Raw genomic sequence first — 21,386 nt, 5'->3', positions numbered from 1 at the left:
AACATAGGAACACCTCTTATAAATTGAACTTTTAACCTAGACACTAAAACACAGCCTTTACGATTTACAAGTGGAAGTTCCCAGAGCCGAGTTCCTTATGCTTAGTAAGGGTGAAAATCCCCTCCTGTCTCCTCTGACCATCGGTCTAGGATGGCATGCATCACTGACCTCAGGTTCCTGCTCTCGGAGTCAATGGGGAAATCGGGAAGGACAGTTTCCATTCCCAGAATAAGGGCATTGCTTCTCATGAATAAGGCGGAAAGAGAAGGTTCAAAGATAGGCGCCCTTGGCCTTGCCGAGGTCAGTCAGACAGCAACATAGGGCAATCCCTTCCCCAGGGAAGACCTTACCCAAATCCAGCTAAAGAGCTCCCAGGAAACAGACATCGTTTGTATTCTAAACCTGAAGTGAAATTCCTCTGAGTATTAAGGCAGTGGATGAGAACTCCTGAGAGAAGTTCCCGGGCCAGTAACTTCCCAGTCTGGCACCTTCTCTCCTGTATTCATCTATCCTGAGAAACTGCAGACCATAAATTTAACCTCCTCATCTGATGACAGTGGCAAACCAGAGTAAGCAGAGCCCAGTCCTACAAGAACCACGTGGCTCGACTGGGAAATATTAAAAAGAGACTGATTTACCAGAGGATATGGTACTCAAAGAAAGCATTTTCAATGGCAAGGACAAAACAACAAGATGGGGAGAAAACTGTTTTTCAAACAGAAAACAACCCAAAATAAAATCCATGATACATACTACAACATGGATAAGCCTTGAAAACATGCTAAGTGAAAGAAGTCAGTCACAAAGACCATATATTTTGTATGATTCAATTTCTAGGAAATGTTCAGAATAGGCAAATCGTTAGAGACAGAAAGTAATTAGTGATTGCCTAGGGCTGGGAGGGATGGGGTAATTGGGGGTTAACAGGTAAAAGGTATGGGGTTTCTTTCGGAAGTGATGAAAATGATCTAGATATTCTAAAATATAAACAGCTAACAACTCTGTGAATGTACTAACAGCTATTTGAATTGTACACTTTAAGTAGGTGAATTGTATGGTATGTGAACTATATCTCACTAAACCTATTTGGGAAAAAAAAAAGTCTGTGGCTCCACTCTAGATCCACAATAGTCTAAAAATAAGGAATTCCTACTATAAAGCAGACTTTCTGAAGGGGAAAAAAAAAAAAAGTTGACGTCAGTCCTGAGGAGAAGCCCTAGCTAGATTTCTCTAGCAAAATACTATTTCAATTTGAGGAAGAATTTCACAGGTTTGTCTCAAGACCATGAATCTCACAGAAATCCCCATCTGGCTTTAGGTTCCTGTTCCAAAAACAGTGGAAAAACAACATAGGCAAAACACACTTTCAAAACAACACCTTTCATCTGCGTGGGCAAGGAGACAGGGGGCAAGGGAAGAAACAGGATAGATGTCTTGGGTTCCGTCAGAATACAAAGCTGAGAACTCACTGTCACTATAGAAACTCAAGTCCAAAAAAAGACCACACATTTCCCAAGGCTAACTCTCTTCAAAGTCCCTAAATAACATAACTCACAAAGAATGGAGGCCAGAAGAACCCACTGGTTAGCTGAAGCCTTGGAGATGATCACATTAACCTCAGTGCTGTTTAGTCTTTAACTGAGGCAAATTCTCTTCGTGACCTGGTTAATTTCCCAAACCAAGAGCAGAGGGTATCAAGAGAAGCCTGGTGAAGACCCTCGCTCCACCTACAAGTGTCCGTGTTGGCCTCATAGTCCAAGTTGTTACCATGGAGAGAAAGACAGAAAGGGAAGTGGAGAGGGTATCTCTCTTATCCTGAAGCAAAAACACACAAAAGCCTAGGGCACTGGGAGGCTGAGAGAAAGAGAAATCTCAGCAGCTATCAACCCTGACAACCCGGATTCCCTCTAATCCCCAGGCAAATTAAAAGACCAAATGTTATTAAGCAATTAATAATGGAACAGCTGCTGCTTGGCTTCTGTGCCTCCACTAAACTTCTGCTTCAACCCCTAAGAACAAAATAGCCATTTCCAATGCCAAGGGCAAAGGAAAATGAGAAGTTCCCAGCACAGTGCCTGACACATACTATTTAGGTATCAACAAATATTTGTTAGGACTTCCCTGGTAGCTCAGACGGTAAAGTGTCTGCCTACAATGCGGGAGACCGGGGTTCAATCCTTGGACTCGGAAGATCCCCTGGAGAAGGAAATGGCAACCCACTCCAGTAGTTTTTCCTGGAAAATCCCATGGACTGAGGAGCCCAGTAGGCTACAGTCCATGGTGTCGTGAAGAGTCGGACACAACTGAGCAACTTCACTTTCTTTTCTTCTCACTTTCAAGTATCTGTTGAATGACAATTGAATGAATGTTGCTTTCACCTCCCTTAGCCATCTCTGCCTTCTTCTCTCCGCCTGGAAATACACACAGGTAGACATCAGGGCTTCCCACATGGCTCAGTGATAAAGAATCCACTTGCCAATGTAGGAGGCATAGGAGATGGGGGTTGATCCCTGGGTCAGGAAGATGCCCTGGAGGAGGAAATGGCAACCCACTCCAGTATTCCTGCCTGGAACATTCTATGGACAGAGGAGGGTGGCCGGCTACACTGCATGAGGTAACAAAGATTCGGACACAATCCAATGACTGAGCGCGCACATGCCTACACCACACGGAATCCACACCCGTCCACTGCAACTCCATTTGTAACCTTGCAAAATCAATGAACATAAGAATTACTTAATACAGATTTCTAGAGGGTAGGGACTATTTAAATTTTTTTTTCTTGGCTGCAGGGCATGGCAGGTAGGAGTTCAGTTCTCTCACCAGGGATAGAACCCAGGCCCCCTACATTGGAAGCACAAAGTCTTAACCACTGGACCACCAGGAAAGTCCCCAGAGGGCAGGGATTTTTGTCAGTTTCATTACTGATGTACCTTAAGCGCCTAAAAAATGCCTGGCACACAACAGGCTCTCAATGAATATTCGTTGAATCCCAGAATTAAGGGCCTACTAGGTCAGTTTTCATTCCAATCCCAAAGAAAGGGAATGCCAAAGAATGTTCAAACTAGCACACAATTGCACTCATCTCACACACTAGTAAAGCAATGCTCAAAATTCTCCAAGCCAGGCTTCAGCAATACGTGAACCATGAACTTCCAGATGTACAAGCTGGTTTTAGAAAAGGCAGAGGAACCAGAGATCAAATTGCCAACATCCGCTGGATCATGGAAAAAGCAAGAGAGTTGCAGAAAAACATCTATTTCTGCTTTATTGACTATGCCAAAGCCTTTAACTGTATGGATCACAATAAACTGTGGAAAATTCTGAAAGAGATGGGAATACCAGACCACCTGACCTGCCTCTTGAGAAACCTATTTGCAGGTCAGGAAGCAACAGTTAGAACTGGACGTGGAACAACAGACTGGTTCCAAACAGGAAAAGGAGTACGTCAAGGCTGTATATTGTCACCCTGCTTATTTAACTTAAATGTAGAGTACATCATGAGAAATGCTGGGCTAGAAGAAGCACAAGCTGGAATCAAGATTGCTGGGAGAAATATCAATAACATCAGATATGCAGATGACACCACCCTTATGGCAGAAAGTGAAGAGGAACTAAAAAGCCTCTTGATGAAAGTGAAAGAGGAGAGTGAAAAAGTTGGCTTAAAGCTCAACATTCAGAAAACTAAGATCATGGCATCTGGTCCCATCACTTCATGGGAAATAGATGGGTTAACACTGGAAACAGCGTCAGACTTTATTTTGGGGGGCTCCAAAATCATTGCAGATGGTGACTGCAGCCATGAAATTACAAGATGCTTACTCCTTGGAAGGAAAGTTATGACCAACCTAGATAGTATATTCAAAAGCAGAGACATTACTTTGCCAACAAAGTTCCATCTAGTCAAGGCTAGTTTTTCCAGTGGTCATGTATGGATGTGAGAGTTGGACTGTGAAGAAAGCTGAGCACCGAAGAATTGACGCTTTTGAACTGTGGTGTTGGAGAAGACTCTTGAGAGTCCCTTGGACTGCAAGGAGATCCAACCAGTCCATTCTAAAGATCAGTCCTGGGTGTTCTTTGGAAGGAATGATGCTAAAGCTGAAACTCCAATACTTTGGCCACCTGATGCAAAAAGTTGACTCATTGGAAAAGACTCTGATGCTGGGAGGGATCGGGGGCAGGAGGAGAAGGGGACGACAGAGGATGAGATGGCTGGATGGCATCACTGACTCGATAGACATGAGTTTGTGTTGGTGATGGACAGGGAGGCCTGGCGTGCTGCAATTCATGGGGTCGCAAAGAGTCGGACACGACTGAGCGACTGAACTGAATGCGCCAGGCCGCTTGTGTTATTAATAGTTAGGTGGACTCCTGCAGGCGCCTTCTTGCCAATCACTTCTATAGTGAGCCAGAAGCGGTCTTGAGTCCTCCTGCCGCCAGGGGTCGCTGTAGGAAACGCCGGGCCTCCTCTCGTTACTTCTATCCCTGCGATACCCTTTGACCTCGTGAAGTATTGCCCCCAGTTAAGATGGCGGCGTCGGTGGCAGCCGCAGCTGGGCGACTTCGGCGGGCCATTCGAAGGTCGCCCTCATGGCGGGGCCTTCGGGCGCTCTCATCGGAGGCCCCTCCAACCCAGGCCGCGGCCGTGCGGGACGCCTTCCTGAGCTTCTTTCGGGACCGCCATGGCCACCGCTTGGTGCCCTCCGCTTCCGTGAGGCCCCGCGGCGACCCCAGTTTGCTTTTCGTCAATGCAGGCATGAACCAGGTACAGGCTGAACCACGCAGGTCTGGGCGGAGTTTGCAGTTTTTTTTCCTTAGAGAAAGGCGTTGTGGGATTGGGCAAGAGACGCAAAGGGCGGAGCTCCTATCTTTCGGGGAAAGAGAGCTTGTGCGTGATTGGGCAGAGTTTGGGGTGCAAATTAGGGCTTGGGGAGAACTCGATCGGAAACTTCTGAGTTAAGGTTAAGTTTTAGTTCCAGGAATGGCAGGTGAAGGTTGACTTTTAGTTCCAGGAATGGCGAGTGTGGAGTCCCATGGGGGCAGACTGGTGGGGGAAGTCTGGCTTCATTTATTAGTTTTTCTTAAATAAAGATATCATTCATTAAAATAAATGTTTGTTGAGTACATGCTACTGTGCTAGCCTGTGTGCTCTGAGCTTTTGACTTTGAGCACCACTTACCCTCTGTAGACTTGCCCTGTTTCTAGCCACCAACACATTCGTTCTCATTTTACTATCAGAGTCTTTCATGATTTATTTGTCTGCTCAGACACCGCCAGAGATGGGTGCTCCCAAGTTGCGCCCCATCCCCCCACCCCCACCCCCCACCCCCGGGCCAAGACTTCACTGTACTCTCAGGGGCCATGGACAGCCCTCAATCCGAATCACCATTTCTATGCCCACTCCCTACGTTTCCCTTCTATTAGGATATCTCTCCCTCTTCCTGTGTTTCTAGTTCAAGCCAATCTTCCTGGGCACTGTGGATCCACGAAGCGAGATGGCAGGCTTCCGGCGGGTAGCCAACAGCCAGAAATGTGTGAGGGCTGGAGGACGCCACAGCGACCTGGAGGACGTGGGCCGAGACCTTTCCCATCATACTTTCTTTGAGATGCTGGGCAATTGGGCCTTTGGGGGTGAATATTTTAAGGTGAGTCCCCAGGAATGCCCTGGAGCTAGGAAAGGGTCAGTGGTCAGCCAAGAAAGGAGTCAAGGTTAATCCTGTCTCTACTGTTAGAGTCGGCTTAAGCAGGGCCTTATACCAGACACAGTACTCAATGGACACATATAATAGAAATGTGTCTCGCTTCCTTGGTTGGGCTGTAAACTCCTTGAGGACGAGGACTATGCCCCCTGCCTAATGGCTGAATAATAATTATTGTAAATAAATTGTCCAAATGCAGGAGTTAAAAGTCCTCTCAGGCTGAGGTGGGTAGGGGATTTCATGGAGAAGGTGGTGCCTGAAAGAAAATGGGATTTAGAAGCAAGGACACTGTCTATGCAGGAAAATCTCAGAAGCAGAAAGAGTCATGGCTTGTTCTGGAAACCAGGTGGGCAGTGGAAATAGTCTTGTCTTAAGCTGAGGGTGGAACTCTTGTGGCTTGATGGGCACGTCAGTGGGGCCTTCTCACCCATCTTCCTCTTCCCACTGGATTTCCGCTACAGGAGGAGGCTTGCAGCATGGCCTGGGAGCTGCTGACTCAGGTCTATGGGATTCCTGAGGACAGGCTCTGGGTCTCCTACTTTGGTGGTGACCCCAAGGCTGGGCTGGGCCCAGACTTGGAGAGCAGGGACGTCTGGCTCAACTTAGGGTGAGTCCACCCCCACTGATGTCCCACTCCTGGAGCACAAGAAAACTGGAAAATAACCAACACTGGACCTCAGAGCCTTAGCGTATCCTGTGACACTGTAGGGTCAGCCATGTTCCTCCTCCTGCTGAGCTTAATGGAAGGGCTCTCCTGGCAGATTGCAGGGGTGGTGTGGGGGAGTCCCCGGCTTCTGCCTTTGTCTCCCACTGTCCATCTGGCTTTCTTCTCAGGGTGCCTGCCAGTCGCGTGCTCTCCTTTGGGCCCGAGGAGAACTTTTGGGAGATGGGGGATACTGGGCCTTGTGGGCCCTGCACTGAGATACACTATGACCTGGCTGGTGGGGCTGGAGCCCCCCAGCTGGTGGAGCTTTGGAATCTGGTCTTCATGCAACACAACAGGTAATGGGTTGCTAGAGGAGGAGGGAAATCCCTGACTGAAAGTGAAAAAGTTGGCAGTCAGGAGACTTTGATCCATTTGTTGTGAAAACAGATACTTAAACAGCATTTGCAATGTGCCAGGCATATTTCTGGGGGCTTTCCTGGTGGCTCAGATTGTAAAGAATCTGCCCATAATGCAGGAGACCTGGGTTCATTCCTTGAGTCAGGAAGATCTCCTGGAGAAGGGAATGGCTACCCACTCCAGTATTCTTGCCTGAAGAATTCCATGGACAGAGGAGCCTGGTGGGCTACAGTCCATGGGGTGACAAAGAGTCGGACATGACTGAGCGACTAACACTTTCACTTTCAGGCATATTTCTAAACTCTTTTCAGATAGTAACCAGTTTAGTTCTCTTCTTTGCCCATGACATTGCAACTAGACACTGTGGGTCTTTGGACTCTGCTCTCTTATCATAAGATGGAGTTGAATTTGATAATCTCTTAAGACTTTTTTACCAGCTTTGACATGCCTCTTTATAAAGCAAAGAATTGTGTCCCAGAAAGTGGAGGTCTGGGTCCAGGCGATGGCCCAGTCACCCTTTATGAGAAAGGAGAGGACCCAAGGCTATCATTGTCCGCTTTGGGGGATGAGGGGGGTGAGATGATACTGCCCACTGGTTCCTCTCACTGTCAGCCCCCTGAATCCCCTCCTCATCCCTTTATGCCACTTGAGCATCATGCCTGCAATCCTGGGGGGGGGGGGCCTCACCTTGCACACCTTTCCCATACACCTGGCCAGAGAGGCAGACGGAAGCCTGCAGCCCCTGCCCCAGCGGCACGTGGACACGGGAATGGGCCTGGAAAGGCTGGTGGCCGTGCTGCAAGGCAGGCTCTCCACCTACGACACCGACCTCTTTTCACCGCTGCTCGACGCCATACACCAGGTAAACCCGCCTCTTCCCTTCCAGAAGCCACTCTGACCTGCGGTCCTCAGGGCTCACCACCACTGCTTTCTCCCTTTGTTGAGAACTCAAGAGTCTTCCCGCCCACGGGGACGGTGAGCAGCCGAGAATGTGAGGCTCCAGTTCACGTTTACAGCCTGATACTGCTTCTCACTCTATGCTCAGTAGTTGCGGTGCACGTACTTAGTGTGGCATGTGGGATCTTAGTTCCTCAACCAGGGATCGAACCCAGGCCCCTATATTGACCAGGGAAGTCCCTGATCGTCACTTTTAAAAGACATTCCTGTTGCCGTGCGGAGGAGGCACTGGAGGACAGCTGGAGTAGAAGCTGAGAAATTGGGTGGCTGTTCCATGGTTCAGATAAGACAAGGTGTGCTTAGGCTGGCAGCAGAGGAAGTGGAGAAAAGTAGATGCAAAAGCCTCTACTGATGGATTAGATGCAGAGAGCAGAGCCAAGTCAAGGCTGGCCCCCAGGTTCTTGACTTGACTAATGTGAATGGCAGGGCCAGCCGCTGTGTCTCTTCTCCTGCTTCCAGGGTTGCGGGGCACCCCCTTACTCAGGCCGCGTTGGGGCAGCAGATGAGGGGCGCATAGACACAGCATATCGCGTGGTGGCTGATCACATCCGCACACTCAGTGTCTGCATCGCTGACGGCGTCTCCCCTGGGATGTCAGGCGCCCCGTGAGTCTAGAAGGGCTACAGTGAACGGCAGGGGTTGCTGCAGGCTGCAGGGGAGAGGAGGGAGGGGATGGAGAGGCGAGTGGGGTTGAGATGGCAAGCGGAGGAGGAAGGTAGCATGCACTCTGCGTCTTGCCCTCCCTTCTCCCCTCCCTGCTGACCCAGGGCTTCTGGGGGCTCATATCTGGGCTCTGACCCCTTCTAGGCTAGTGCTTCGTCGGATCCTCCGTCGAGCTGTGCGGTTCTCTACTGAGGTGTTGCAGGCACCACCTGGCTTCCTGGGCACCCTGGTGCCTGTAGTGGTGGAGACACTGGTAAGGGCAGAGCTTCGGAGAGCCTGTCACTGAACCCAAACAGTGACCCTACCCTGGTTCCCCACCCTAAGTGTCTAACCCAGTGTCTTCTCAGCGGGCTTACAGAAAGCAGGGAGCCTCCTTGCCTAGGCTGCTGAGCCTTTGACCTCGGGACCCCCTTCTGCCTGTATCACGCCCACCCCTCCCTAAAAAAGCTGATTACCCATTTGGACCTTCTGCCATCCATCAGCCTCTCTGAGCCCCGAAGGCAGGTGTCCCCAGAGAGGGCCAGGGTGGAGGTACAGAGTGGGCCCTGTTGCCTCTGACACTGCCTCGGGCCTCTGCACTGTCCCCAGGGAGATGCTTACCCGGAATTGCGGAGGAACTCAGCCCAGGTACTGGACTCGGGTGGGAGAGGGAAGGGCTGACGAGAGTGATGGAGAGAGGCTCTTCCTCTCAGGAGGCCCGGCTCCAGCCCTGCCCTGCCCCTGTTCAGATAGCCAGCCTGGTGTCGGAAGATGAGGCGGCCTTCCTGGCCTCCCTGCAGCGCGGTCGGCGGGTCATCGAGAGGACCCTGAAGCGCCTGGGGCCTTCTGATGTATTCCCAGGTGAGCAGGACGCCTGGCCGCCGTTTGAGGGCCCCACTTAGGTGAGCCAAGCCCAGGCCTCATGTCCCCGACCTGACATCTCTCTCGCCTGCCCTCTCCACCACCGCCCTGCTTCTCTTCACTTCCCTACGCCCAGGCTGGCCCCGCCTCTGGTCTCTGCTTTCCAAGGCTGGCTGCAGGCCGCGGATGCACTGCCCTCCTCTGAAATGATATTTGCCAAGGGAGGACCCGGGGCTGCCCCCAGCTCTTGCTTTGGAGCCTGAAGGTGGCCCTCTTCTGGGGCCTGCCCAGCACAGGGAGAGGGCCCATGTGCTTGGCATCCGGTGGCTTCTGTGGGCAGAAAAGCCCTGGCCCGTACTTCTCCCCACTCCCTCCCTCAATAGCCCTGATGACCGTCGTCTTCCTCCCTCAAAGCTGAAGTGGCCTGGTCCTTGTCACTGTCTGGGAACCTGGGGCTTCCCCTGGACCTGGTGGAGCTGATGCTGGAGGAGAAGGGGGTGCAGCTGGACACTGCTGGACTGGAGCGGCTAGCCCAGGAGGAGGCCCAGGTACCGGCTGGGCCGCCCCACCGGTTCTGTTGGGTCACAGCCCCTCCCCCAGTCCTGGGATCTTGTGGGAAGAGGGAAACAGGAGGCTGAGGTAGGGTCTGTCCCCTCGCTCAGCCCCTACCTGCAGCCCGCAGAGAGGAAGGCCAGGGCAGTGGGGCACACAGAGGGACAGAAGGGGAGAGGCTGGCGCGAGTCCTCAGAGGGCCCATCGGGGGCCGCAGTGGCTCCTGGTCCTGAGACCCCTGCATGAGGGAAGGTTCACCAGCCAGCCCAGCCCGAGGGCTTATTCCAGAGGGCTTATTCCAGAGGGGGTGCGGGGTGCACAAGCTGTGTGGCGGAGGCAGGTCTCCACATAACCCCTCCTGCACACATGCCTGTCCCACAGCACCGGGCAATGCAGGCCGAGCCGGTTCAGGAGCAGGGACTGCGACTCAACGTCCACGCCCTGGGAGAGCTGCAGCGCCGAGGGGTGCCCCCAACCGATGATAGCCCCAAGTACAGCTACTCCCTGCAACCGGGCGGCGGTTACGGTGAGAGCCTGGGCTGAGGCGGGTGGCCACGGACTTGCCTGACCGTGATTGAGAGGACAGACCAGCCACCAGGCCTGTGCCTTCCCCAGGGGAGCCGCCAGGGGTCGCTGTGGGTCCCGGCTGGAAGTGCCCCCCTGCCCCTGCAGACTGGCTTCAAGGGAGGCGCGGGCCCAAGCCCCTGCCTGGCACTGATAAGCAGTCTCGGCCCTGGCAGAGTTCGGCACCTGTGAGGCCCAGGTGCTCCAGCTGTATTCAGAAGATGGGACAGCTGTGGCCTCCGTGGGGAATGGCCAGCGCTGTGGCCTCCTCTTGGACAAAACCAACTTCTATGCTGAACAGGGAGGCCAGGCTTCCGACCGAGGCTACCTGGTGCTGGTGGGCCAGCAGGTGAGCCCCCGCTGACCACCACCCCCACCCAACGCCTGCCACAGACACACACAGACACACACACACACAGTTTCCCCAGTTCTCCTGAGCCAGAGGAGCCAGGGGAGGGAGAGGCGGCAGGCACTCAGTGCCTCGGCCCTGCCCTTCCCCAGGACGTGCTCTTCCCAGTGGCCCGGGCCCAGGTCTGTGGAGGCTTCATCCTGCATGAGGTGGCGGCCCCTGAGCACCTCAGGGTGGGGGACCAGGTGCAGCTGCACGTGGATGAGGTGAGGACCCCACCCCCGCTATTTGTCCTCCGCGTCCTGCAGCCCCTCCTCTCTCCCCACCCCACCCGCACCCAGGGCCCTGGGTGACAGAAGCGTTTCAGGCCTGGCGTCTAAGCTGCATGGAGAAGCACACGGCCATCCACCTGCTCAACTGGGCGCTGCGGGAGGCCCTGGGCCCCGGCACAGAGCAGCGAGGTTCCCACCTCAATCCCGAACGGCTGCGCTTCGATGTGGCCACGCAGGTAAGCTGGGCACGGAGAGGCAGCCTTCACACGAGGCGACGGGCTTAGAGTCTGGTGGTGTGGGAGTTTGACCAGTAAGAGGGCCTTCCCATCAGGCCGCTCCTGTGCCAACGAGGGTCAGGTGAGCCGGTGTCTGGAGTCCTCTCTTGGCCTCCAGCCGCCCGGCTTCCTTGTCCCTGCTGTCGCCCAGGCTGCTCTTGCACAAGCCGAACTGCCCTCTTCCTTATCTGTCATCCTGTCTCCATGTCCATCTGGGTCAAATCCTGCAGGAAGTGCGCACTGACTGAATCCCATTCTGCCTGGTGACTCCCTCCTTGCTCCTGCGTCTCCACCATGCTGTATTTCTCTTCCCCTGGCCGCCCTCTGTTGTAAGCTCCTGAAGTACAGAGCCTCTGTCTTCTGTTTCTTAATCAACTTTCAGTGTCTAGCGAAAGGTCTACTGCTTCCAATAGGCCCAGTTCCTGGGTAGCTTTCTAAGGCAAAGAACTGTCAGCTCCACAAACGTGTTGAGTGCGTGTTATGCACTAGGCACTGTTGACTGTTGTGTACCAGCTTGGGGCTAGTTCAGTGAACACTGACTGCTTCTTCACGCATCACTCCAGGCACGGGCTGACTGCCTGTCGGTCTATTTCCCCCACAACCCCCCAGGCCCCATTGACCCCAGAGCAGCTCCGGGCAGTGGAGGTCACTGTGCAGAAGGCCGTGGGGCGGGATGAGGCCGTGTACATGGAGGAGGTGGCCCTGGCACGCACTGCCCACATCCCCGGGCTGCGCTCCCTGGATGAGGTGAGTTGGGGGAGCCCCGTTGGTGGAGATCATGTGAGTGACCGCCCCCCTACTCACAGGCCTGTTAACAGACCTGTGCCTCTCACCGTCAGGTATACCCAGACCCTGTGCGGGTGGTATCTGTGGGTGTGCCCGTAGCCCATGCGCTGGACCCTGCCTCCCGGGCCGCACTGCACACCTCTGTGGAGCTATGCTGTGGGACGTGAGTCACTCCTCTCTGCCCACCCCAGCCTGGGGCCCTGGACCTCCTCCCTGCCCTCGTCCCTGGAGCCACCAGCCCCTGGTTTGGAGCTCCAGCTGCTCTTCTGTCTCCCATCATCACCCAGACTTCCTCCTCCCTCCCTCTGCCCCCAGGCACCTGCTTCGCACAGGGGCTATAGGAGACCTGGTCATCATCGGAGAGCGCCAGCTCGTCAAGGGCATCACCCGCCTGCTGGCAGTCACTGGGGAGCAGGCCCAGCAGGTCAGCACACCAGCGGGGCCGGGAGGCTTCTCTGGGTGTGGATGGGTCAGGGAGCACCCAGCTGATGCTCTCGGGCTGGGGAATGCCCAGCAGCGGAACTGGGATTCATACCTGTGCACTAAGCCATATACAGGCTGCTGGCAGCTGGCATCTGTTGTCATCATTCAATACCTTGATGAGTCTTAATTGTTAAATGTTTCTAACTTGTCCCTGCCCAGCAATAGGTCAAGAACCCCTGCCTTGGGGAGGGCAGGTATGCCACACTGCCCTGACCACCCTGTGCCCTCCCTACAGGCCCGGGAGGTGGGCCAGAGCCTGGCCTGGGAGGTGGAAGCAGCCGCAGCTCGGCTGAGTCAGGGCAGCCGGCATGTGGCAGAGGCGCATCGGCTGTCCAAGGACATAGGGCGACTCACTGACGTGAGGGCCACCCCTCCCCGTGGAGCTGCCCCCTCCGCCTGGCCCTGTTCCCCTCCCCAACCCTGCCCATCTCCCCCAAGCATCCCCAGCCCAGATGTTTGTTGTTTGTCTGCAGGCGGGCATGTGGGGGGGTGTGACCTCTTTCCTGGCCCTGCTGGTCCCTGCCTCAGGGACCATGACTCAGTGGGGCCAGGGAGTGAGATGCTGCTTCTGACCACAGGCCGTGGACACCGCCACGATGCCCCAGTGGCAGCGGCGGGAGCTTCAGGCCACACTGAAGGCACTGCAGCGGCGTGCCAACACTGCCGTCCGGAAACTGGAAATGGGGCAGGTGAGAGGGGGTGCGGCTGCACCCCACGGGGCAGATAGCAGGCACACCTGGTGAGCATCAGAGATGCTCTAGCACGCACGCTGAGACACCCCAGGCCTGGCGGGGAGTGGGGGTGGGTGGCAGTTGCTGCCTCTCCTGCCACCTGGGTGCCATCACCAGGTCATTCCCACGCTTCTCTCTGCCAAACTGGGTCTCTCCCCCAACTCCCAAGCCTGGCTCAGACTCTCCCTCCAGGAAGCTGACTTGATTACGCCATTCAGCCCTAATTGCTCCTTGGCTGTGGCTGCTCCTCCCTCCGCCCCCCTCGCCCATCTGTGCCGCAGGCTTAGTCCCTTCACCTTCAGCGGCCCATGTGTGGGGGCCTGGAGCTATAACGAAAGGGAGGAGGGAGGGAGGAGAGGAAGGACACAGAGGGGACCCAAAACAAGGCGGCCATTCTCGACAGAACCCCTGGCACCTTTGCTGGGGGACGGAGGGCCTGGGAGGGGATTTCTGGACTGGGGCTCAGTTCAGAAGTGGGCGCTGATTGCTTCCCAGCCCGACCCCTGCACTGTTCTTCCTGCCTCCTAGGCTGCACAGAAAACCCAGGAGCTTCTCCAGCGGCATACGGAGGGGCCCCTGATTGTGGACACAGTTTCCACAGAGTCCCTCTCTGTAAGCGTTGGGCGTGGGGTGGGCCCAGGGTGTGGAGAGGGGAAAGTCCCAGCGGGGAGGAAGCTGGGAGCTGCGAGGTCGCCATTTGCCCTCCCCCATGCAGATGCTGGTGAAGGTGGTCCGGCAGCTGTGCAAGCAGGCGCCCAGCACATCCGTGCTGCTCCTCAGCCCCCAGCCCCTGGGACAGGTGCTGTGTGCCTGTCAGGTGGCCCAGGTGAGTGTGGGGAGGGCAGCCCCCACCCCACTCATCTCCTAGTCCAGCTTGCTGATCCCTTGTCTTTTATTCCTCCCACACAAGAGAGCCACGGCTGGGTAGAGGTGATCTCTGAGGATACCCCAGGATGGGGACAGGGCCACCTCCTTGTCCCTAACCCACGCCCTCCCACCCCACCCTCAAAGGATTCCCTCAATTCCCACCACCCCACCCTCCAGGCTACATATTTCTTGCAGATAGGTAGCAGCCATTCATCAACCTCTATACATGCATTCCCAGCCCATCCGTCTCCTGTCTCTGCAGCCACTTACCCACCCCCACCATGTGCCAGCTTGCAAGAGGGCTCTACTCACCGTGACTCCACTCTCCAGGGTCCACTGAGTGGGAGGGGCAGGGAGGGCTGCTCTGCCTCACTGCCCCTTCTGTTTCTGTCCCCAGAGTGCCACGCCGGCCTTCACAGCAGAGGCCTGGGCGCTGGCCGTGTGCAGCCACATGGGGGGCAAAGCCTGGGGCTCTCGAGTGGTGGCCCAGGGCACTGGAAGCACTGCTGACCTGGAAGCTGCCCTCAGCGCAGCCCGAGCCTATGCCCTCAACCAGCTCTGAGCAGGCTCACGCAGGCGCTCACACACACTGAAGAGACTTCGGCCAGGGCAGTGCCTGCAGCCCTGAAGGAGCCAGCAGAACCTCCCCGGAGGCTCAGCAGAGGACTCAAGTCTGGAGGCCAAGCAGCTGAGCCAAGAGGGTGCCCTGGGCTGGGACCTGCACAGACGCGAGAAGGTGGGGGCTGGGGAAGGCAGAAGTGAGCCTGAACATAGACCCGGCGAGATGAAGGTGAAGACGTACACGGCTGTTCTGGCTGCGATTGTTCATTAAAAAGTATTTCACAAGATAGGAAGCTCCAGAGGGCTTCCCAGGTAGGGCTGATGGTAAAGAACTCACCTGCCAACGCAGGAGAGGTAAGAGACCGAGGTTTGATCCCTGGGTCGGGAAGATCCTCTAGAGAAGGGAATGGCTCCCCACTCTAGTATTCTTGCCTGGAGAGTCACATGGGCAGAGGAGCCTGGCGGGCTCTGGTCCATAGGGTTGCAAAGAGCCAGACACGACTGAAGCAACTTAGCACACACACACAGGAAGCTCCAGGACATTCTTTCACCTAAAAAAAAGCAACCTTTCCCATCTCAGCAACCTGACATGGGTGCCCCATCCCCAGTTTGACCGTTCACACTGGACTGAAAGGCCACCTGGCATCCAGATCTGAACTCCCCTCATCACCACCACAAGCACTTGGCCAAGCCCGCTGTACCAGCTGTTCTGAGCACCCACAAAGGCCTCCCTAGCCAAGATTGAAAACTGTCATGTGAAAGTCATGAGAGCTGGGCAGATCCTCTGTGGTGTCACTTATTTCATTAACAACTTCTCATTTTAACGAAGGCTCTGATGATTTGTTGATAAAATGAGCCAACAGGGACTTCCCTGATGGGGCTGAGACTCCAAGCTCCCAATGCAAAGGGCTTGAGTTTGATCCCTGATCAGGGAACTACGATCCCACATGCCACACTATAAACTGAAGAACCTGCATGCTGCAACGAAGACCCAGCAGAGCCAAACAACCCAACAGGTACTGATCAGTTGCTGAGACTATGGCAAGAAACAAACAGAACTTCCTGCTCTTGTGGTGCTTTCTTCCCGTGGGGAAACAGCAATGAAGAGAGAAGAAGGTATCAGATGGGGATGAGGTCTATGGAGAGAGCAGACTGGGGTTGGGAGGGTGTAAGCTCCATGGACATCTGAGGGCAGAGTCAGTGCAGAGGCCTGAGGGGCAGGTGCAGGTCCTGGGGTCAGAAGAGAATGGAGCCAAAGCAAGCCTACTCTTTTTTTAAACACATTTTAAAAAAAGTTCCATTTGTTGCTTGTGCTGGGTTGCCGTTGCTGCCTGCAGGCTTTCTAGTTGGGGCGAGTGGGGGCCACTCCTCGTTGCAGTGCATGGACTTCTCATTGCAGTGGCTTCTCTTGTGGACCACGGGCTCTGGGGCACAAGGGCTTCAGTGTTGCAGCACGTGGGCTCACTCATGGCACACGGGCTTAGTTCTGTGTTGTGTAGACCCTTCCCAAACCAGGGATTCAATCCATACATTGGCAGGTGGATTCTCACCCACTGTACCACCAGAGCAGTCCCAAGCCTTCTCTTTTAAAACAACTTGCAAAGCACCTGCCCCAAACCTGAGCTGAAGCTGAAATTGGTAGCTCAGAGCAGGAGGAAGGTGTGGAATGAAGGGCAGTTGTCTTTCCCTCCCAAAGTGAATCCACCCAGGACCAAGCCAGACACCTGAGCTCCACCTCTGTTTGAAGATCTCTGTTGCTGGATGAAGGAAAGGGAACTCGGGGGACCCATCCCCAAGTCAGAGCCTCCCTGGCTGCGAAGTTCTGGGGGCATTTAGTCAAAATTTTAGAGCAGAGCAGGCCTTCCTGACAGCATTTCTTGCGTGATTGCTCATTCTAATTGAGGCAGTGGTGATTAGTTGATAAATCACTGATGAGGGCTTGAAAGGGGCCTGGAGCCCCTGGCCTCTGGCTGCTTGCAGTCCTGAGAGGTCGTAACTGTGGATCTTAGCTACTGTGGCAGGGACCACTGTTCAGTACACTGACTGAAAGCCTGGATCTTAACACATAGTCACCACAGTGAGGATACTGGGGCGGGGGGGTGGGGGGGTGTTGATGAGTTAACTGAGCTTCTAAGGTGGTAACTTATCCAGGGTAACCCAGCTAGTAATCATCAGAACTGAAATTTAAGTTCTGCTTCTAGTGAAACTTCCAACCACCCTTGGTTGCTCTTCCCCTCTTGAAGGACAATTTCCTTTTCTATGAAAGCTAGTCATTTCACAGAAGCTGGTCATTCCTGGTGTCGGGCTTAGGGCTGTGGAGGGAGCGCTGTGGAGGCCTGGGGTCTTCCTGCCTGGTGCCAACTCAGCCTTGCTGACAGCCTGGAGAAAGGCCGAGGGTGGCTCCAAAGGTATGCTGCAGCCAGTGGTCAGCTGAGGGCCTCAGGAGAGTTCCAAGAACTGCACGTGCCCTTCCATCGTCCTATTCCGGAAGGGAATGGCCACTGGTGCTTTTCCTGGACCGTCTTCCCACTCGTCATCCCTACCTCCATGTCCACACAAAAGGCCGGAGAAGGAAGAGCCCCGTAGTAGTCCAGGAGCCCTGCCGCATCCGCAGCTCCCTGCCTTTCCCTGCAGAAACCCACTGCTCCTAAACATGTCCACACGACGCACAAAGCATGTCCCGATGCCAGAGTTCTCACTGTCCGCTCTGGGACATAGTGCCTTAGATGGGAACACATATTTGCATCGATCCTGGGCCAAGGCGCGTGGCGACAACCATCGAAGTCCGGCAGCCCTGACCTCTCACAGCACATAGCAGTCAACCAGCTTGCGGGAGAACGCATGCGCACCCGCCCTTGAGGGCCCGCCCCCTAGCGACGCACGGCGTCCCTAACAACCTGCGTTCGTGGGGACCTGCGGGAAGGTGAGAGCCCAGGTCTTGGGAGCGGTGAGGTAACCTCTGGAGAGAGAACGCCCGGCCCCGGTCTCCCCTAGAGGGCTGAGCTCTCTGCCCCGACTCCCCCCACAGGGCATGGGAGCACCCCACAGAGTCAGCCCACCCGGCCGAAGTCTGCAGGTGACCTTGGCTCCCGTGAGAAGGAAGGGCCGGCCTGTACCTATGGGAGGCCCCCAACCCCATATGAAGTTGACCGTGCCTCCTTCCTCCCTACGGCCACTGCAAACTGGCTCTGCGAGTCAGGGGAGGGTCACCCGAGATGGAGAAGGGGAAAGTGGAATGAGAGTCGGTCATGGGTGAGAGCAGTCCCTAGTTCTGGGGCCCCAGCCTTCCTGGAAAGACAGACCTCTATTCCCAGCTCCTGGGGCTGCAGTCCTTCCCGCAGGTCTAGACACTTCTACACCTCCCTCCCTCCCATGACAAAGCTGGTTATCCCTGGTCACCAAGAAGGAAGGGCCCCTTCACCCCAGGCGGGTTGAGGGAGGGACTTGCTAGCATTTGGAGCTGAGCTTCCCTGGTGGGGTGTCTGAATCAAAGGTAGGGATGAGGGTAGAGTCCTTTTTTAAGACCACAGACCTAAGTGCGCAGTTGGGAGGAAAGCCTGGCCCAGGGGTGTGATAAGTGTGCAGACTGTCTCACCAGCAAAAGACCAGGGGTGCTAGGCCAGAACTCTGTCAGGGAAACTTTTTTGCCCCTCTTTTGTGATTCCGCAAACTCTGAATTCCCAAATGGGAATGACTTGGCCTGAGGTGGAGTCTGACACAGTAGGCAAGATAGGGATTGCGGAAATGTAGACAAAAGCCAGGGCCCCGAGGAACAGCTGACTGAGAAAGCAGGAAGCACCATCAGAGAAGCTGGGGGATATGGGGCGTCAAAGTCCAGCCCCCAAGAAGGGATGTCCAAGGCCACAGAGGGCCTCAGAGAACATAAGGAAGGCCTGGCACTTCTGCTTCTCAGTTCAGAGAAAGAGAGGTGAGGACCAGGGGTGTGGTGAGCAGAAAGGAGAGAGGACTCCCCCTCCCCTAGCATCTTCAACTTTCCCATTTAGGCAGGCAGGTGGAGCCTCTGCCCGAAGTGTTTGGATTTAACTAGGCACTTGAGAAAGATGGAGGAGGTCTGAGACGTTTCTGAGAGGAGGGAAGGTGCGGGAGACTCGAGCACTGAACCCTAGGTCTGGAAGGAACATGGAGGGCCCAAAGTGGGCCACGGGGCAGGAAAGCACAGCTCTGCAGTATCTCTTGGATCCTCGTGGGGCCTCAAAAGCTGAAGTGATCATCAGTTCTGCAGAAGGGCCCTGTGACTGGAAGGGACAGGGAGTGAGGGAGCCTGGGCTTTTCAGGTCAGCACCAATGAGGGTGACCCCAGGCTCCCACTGGAGAGAGTGCAAGGCCCACTGGAAAAGTGCTATGACAACCGAGTCTGGGCAATTTAGGAAGCAATCCCAGCATCCCTTGATTTGTCTCTGCTTTTGTGCAGGGAAGTGAGGGACAGCTTTGGACAGACATTGGTTCAGAGCTCAGCTTCTCCATTTACTATGTGATGCTTAGCAAGTTACTTAAGTTCTCTAAGCCTCTGTTTTCCTGTTTGTGAAATTAGGATAATGGTGTCATAATAACAATATTTGTCAATAATAAGTCTGAAGATTTCATAGGCTTATATAGGTACAGCATCTAACATCTTTGTCATGATATCTAACACTTACCTTGAGTGTTGGCTCTGGGCCCAACACTATACAGAATGTCTCACACATGTTTCCTGGTGGCTCAGACAGCAAAGAAGCTGCCTGCAATGCAGGAGATGCAGGAGACATAGGCTCAGTCCTTAGGTCGGGAATATCCACTGGAGAAGGGCATGGCAACCCACTCCAGTATTCTTGCCAGGGGAATTCCATGGACAGAGGAGCCTGGTGGGCTATCACCCATGGGCTCACCAAGAATCAGTCATGACTGAGCGACTGACACTTTCACTTTAGGGCTTCCCAGGTGGCAGGAACGGTAAAGAACCTGACTGCCAGCGCAGAAGACACAAGAGATGCAGGTTCAGTCCCTGGGTTGGGAAGATCCCTGGAAGAGGAAATGGCAACCCACTCCAGTGTTCTTGCCTGGAGAATCCCAGGGACGGGGGAGCCTGGTGGGCTGCCATCTCTGGGGTCGCACAGAGTCGGACACGACTGAAGTGATTTAGCAGCAGCAGCAGCAGCCAGTGCAGAAGACACAAAAGATGCAGGTTCAATCCTTGGGTTCGGAAGATCCCTGGAAGAGCAAATGGCAACCCACTCCAGTATTCTTGCCTGGAGAATTCCATGGACCGAAGAGCTTGGCAGGCTACAGTGCATGGGATTGCAGAGTCAGGCACGACTGAAGCGACTTAGCATGCAAGCATGCATACACATTAGCTCCTTTAATCCTCTGGATAATCTTATGAAGTAGGAACCCCAGTTACTATCCCATATTACAGATAAAGAGATGGAGGCTTCATGGGGTTGCGTGACTTGCCAGGTTCTCCCAGATGATGCTGGGGACAGAGTGGAGATTGGACCTCAGGCGGCGTAACTCCTGAATCCTGAGCTAGCTGTTATGCTGCCTCCTCCTGTTGCACACACTACTGAGGGCCTGCCCTGCTGCTGCGTGCGTGCATGCTCAGTCATGTCCAACTCTTTGCGACCCCATGCACTGTAGCCCACCAGGCTCCTCTGTCCCTGGAATTCTCCAGGCAAGAATACTGGAGTGGGTTGCCATGCCCTTCTCCAGGGGATCTTCCTGACCCAGGGATCTAACCTGTGTCTTCTCCATTGGCATGTAGGTTCTTTACCACTGAGCCACTTGGCCTAGAATACAATAACTCAGAGCTATGTATAGACAAGGAGGTGGTTCACAGAACACTTGTCCACCATCAAAAGTGAGGACAACTCTGCCCAAACTGGGACATCTCGTCCCTCTCTATTGCCTGTGTTTGGGCATGTAGAGAGCAGACCCTAACACTTAACCCTGTGAGTTAACAACTGAATGTTATTTTAGGACCTGGATGCTGGTCCTGAGGACACAGCTGGGACCGGGGAAGGGGGAGGAGGAGTCACCTTTCCTCAGGGGTTGTGGCTGGGTTGATGTTGGCGACATAGCATGTGAGGCCCCATAGGTCCATGACCTACCGGTGTCAGGAGATGAAGGGTCACTGGTTGCCCCCACTTGCCCCATCTGAGGGCAGGGTGTGCCCTTCGAGGGGCATACCTGATGATGGCACAGGAGGCACTCACTCGGGAATTCCCTGGCAGTCCACTGGTTAGAACTCAACCCTTTCACAGCTGTGGCCCGGCTTCAACCCCTTGGTTTCCTCAGTCAGGAAGCTAAGATCCGGTAAGCCACGCTGTGCAACCGCAAAATAAGTAAACAGCAGTGCAGGGTTCACATAGGGATGTGTACACACATGTACGGACTGTTAAGATTTCGTTTCGTTAGGGCGGAAATGCATTTTACTATAACAGGCATGTCTTTTGTCAGGGGCCTGAAATTCCCATCGTGGGGGTGCCACGGACCTAGTCGCTCTTCCAGCCTGGGGAGACCCTCCCTGACACATCCTCTCTGCAGTGAAGACAGGATGCCTGCTTCCCTGGGAACAAGAACAGGCTTTTTTCTTTTCTAGTGGAAGGTGGAAAAGTGGCTGGGAAAGCAGGGCACTGTGGTTAGGGCAGCCAAGCTCCTGATCCGACCCCAGCCCTCCTATATATCCAGGGGCCGGTTATTTCCCAGTCTGGTCTTCAGCTTCTTCATC

General features: G+C 54.6%; 1 protein-coding gene across 1 annotated transcript; it reads left to right on the top strand.

The window, feature by feature from the left end:
- Positions 1-4,528: 4,528 nt before the first annotated feature.
- AARS2 (alanyl-tRNA synthetase 2, mitochondrial) lies at positions 4,529-15,837 on the top strand. Its single transcript, XM_068994315.1, has 22 exons — positions 4,529-4,765; positions 5,454-5,645; positions 6,161-6,306; positions 6,534-6,701; positions 7,480-7,624; positions 8,179-8,324; positions 8,527-8,635; positions 8,971-9,009; positions 9,111-9,222; positions 9,637-9,770; positions 10,156-10,300; positions 10,515-10,687; positions 10,840-10,953; positions 11,055-11,195; positions 11,844-11,981; positions 12,074-12,183; positions 12,336-12,444; positions 12,739-12,861; positions 13,082-13,192; positions 13,763-13,846; positions 13,950-14,060; positions 14,499-15,837. Exons 1-22 carry the CDS (start codon positions 4,529-4,531, stop codon positions 14,661-14,663), a joined length of 2,952 nt encoding a protein of 983 aa, XP_068850416.1. The 3' UTR covers positions 14,664-15,837.
- Positions 15,838-21,386: the final 5,549 nt, after the last annotated feature.

Source organism: Capricornis sumatraensis, chromosome 22, assembly GCF_032405125.1.
Source record: "Capricornis sumatraensis isolate serow.1 chromosome 22, serow.2, whole genome shotgun sequence".
In the NCBI taxonomy this organism is placed as follows: Eukaryota; Metazoa; Chordata; class Mammalia; order Artiodactyla; family Bovidae; genus Capricornis; species Capricornis sumatraensis.
The sequence above is the reverse complement of the archived record's forward strand: the minus strand, read 5'-3'. Positions and strand labels throughout refer to the sequence as shown.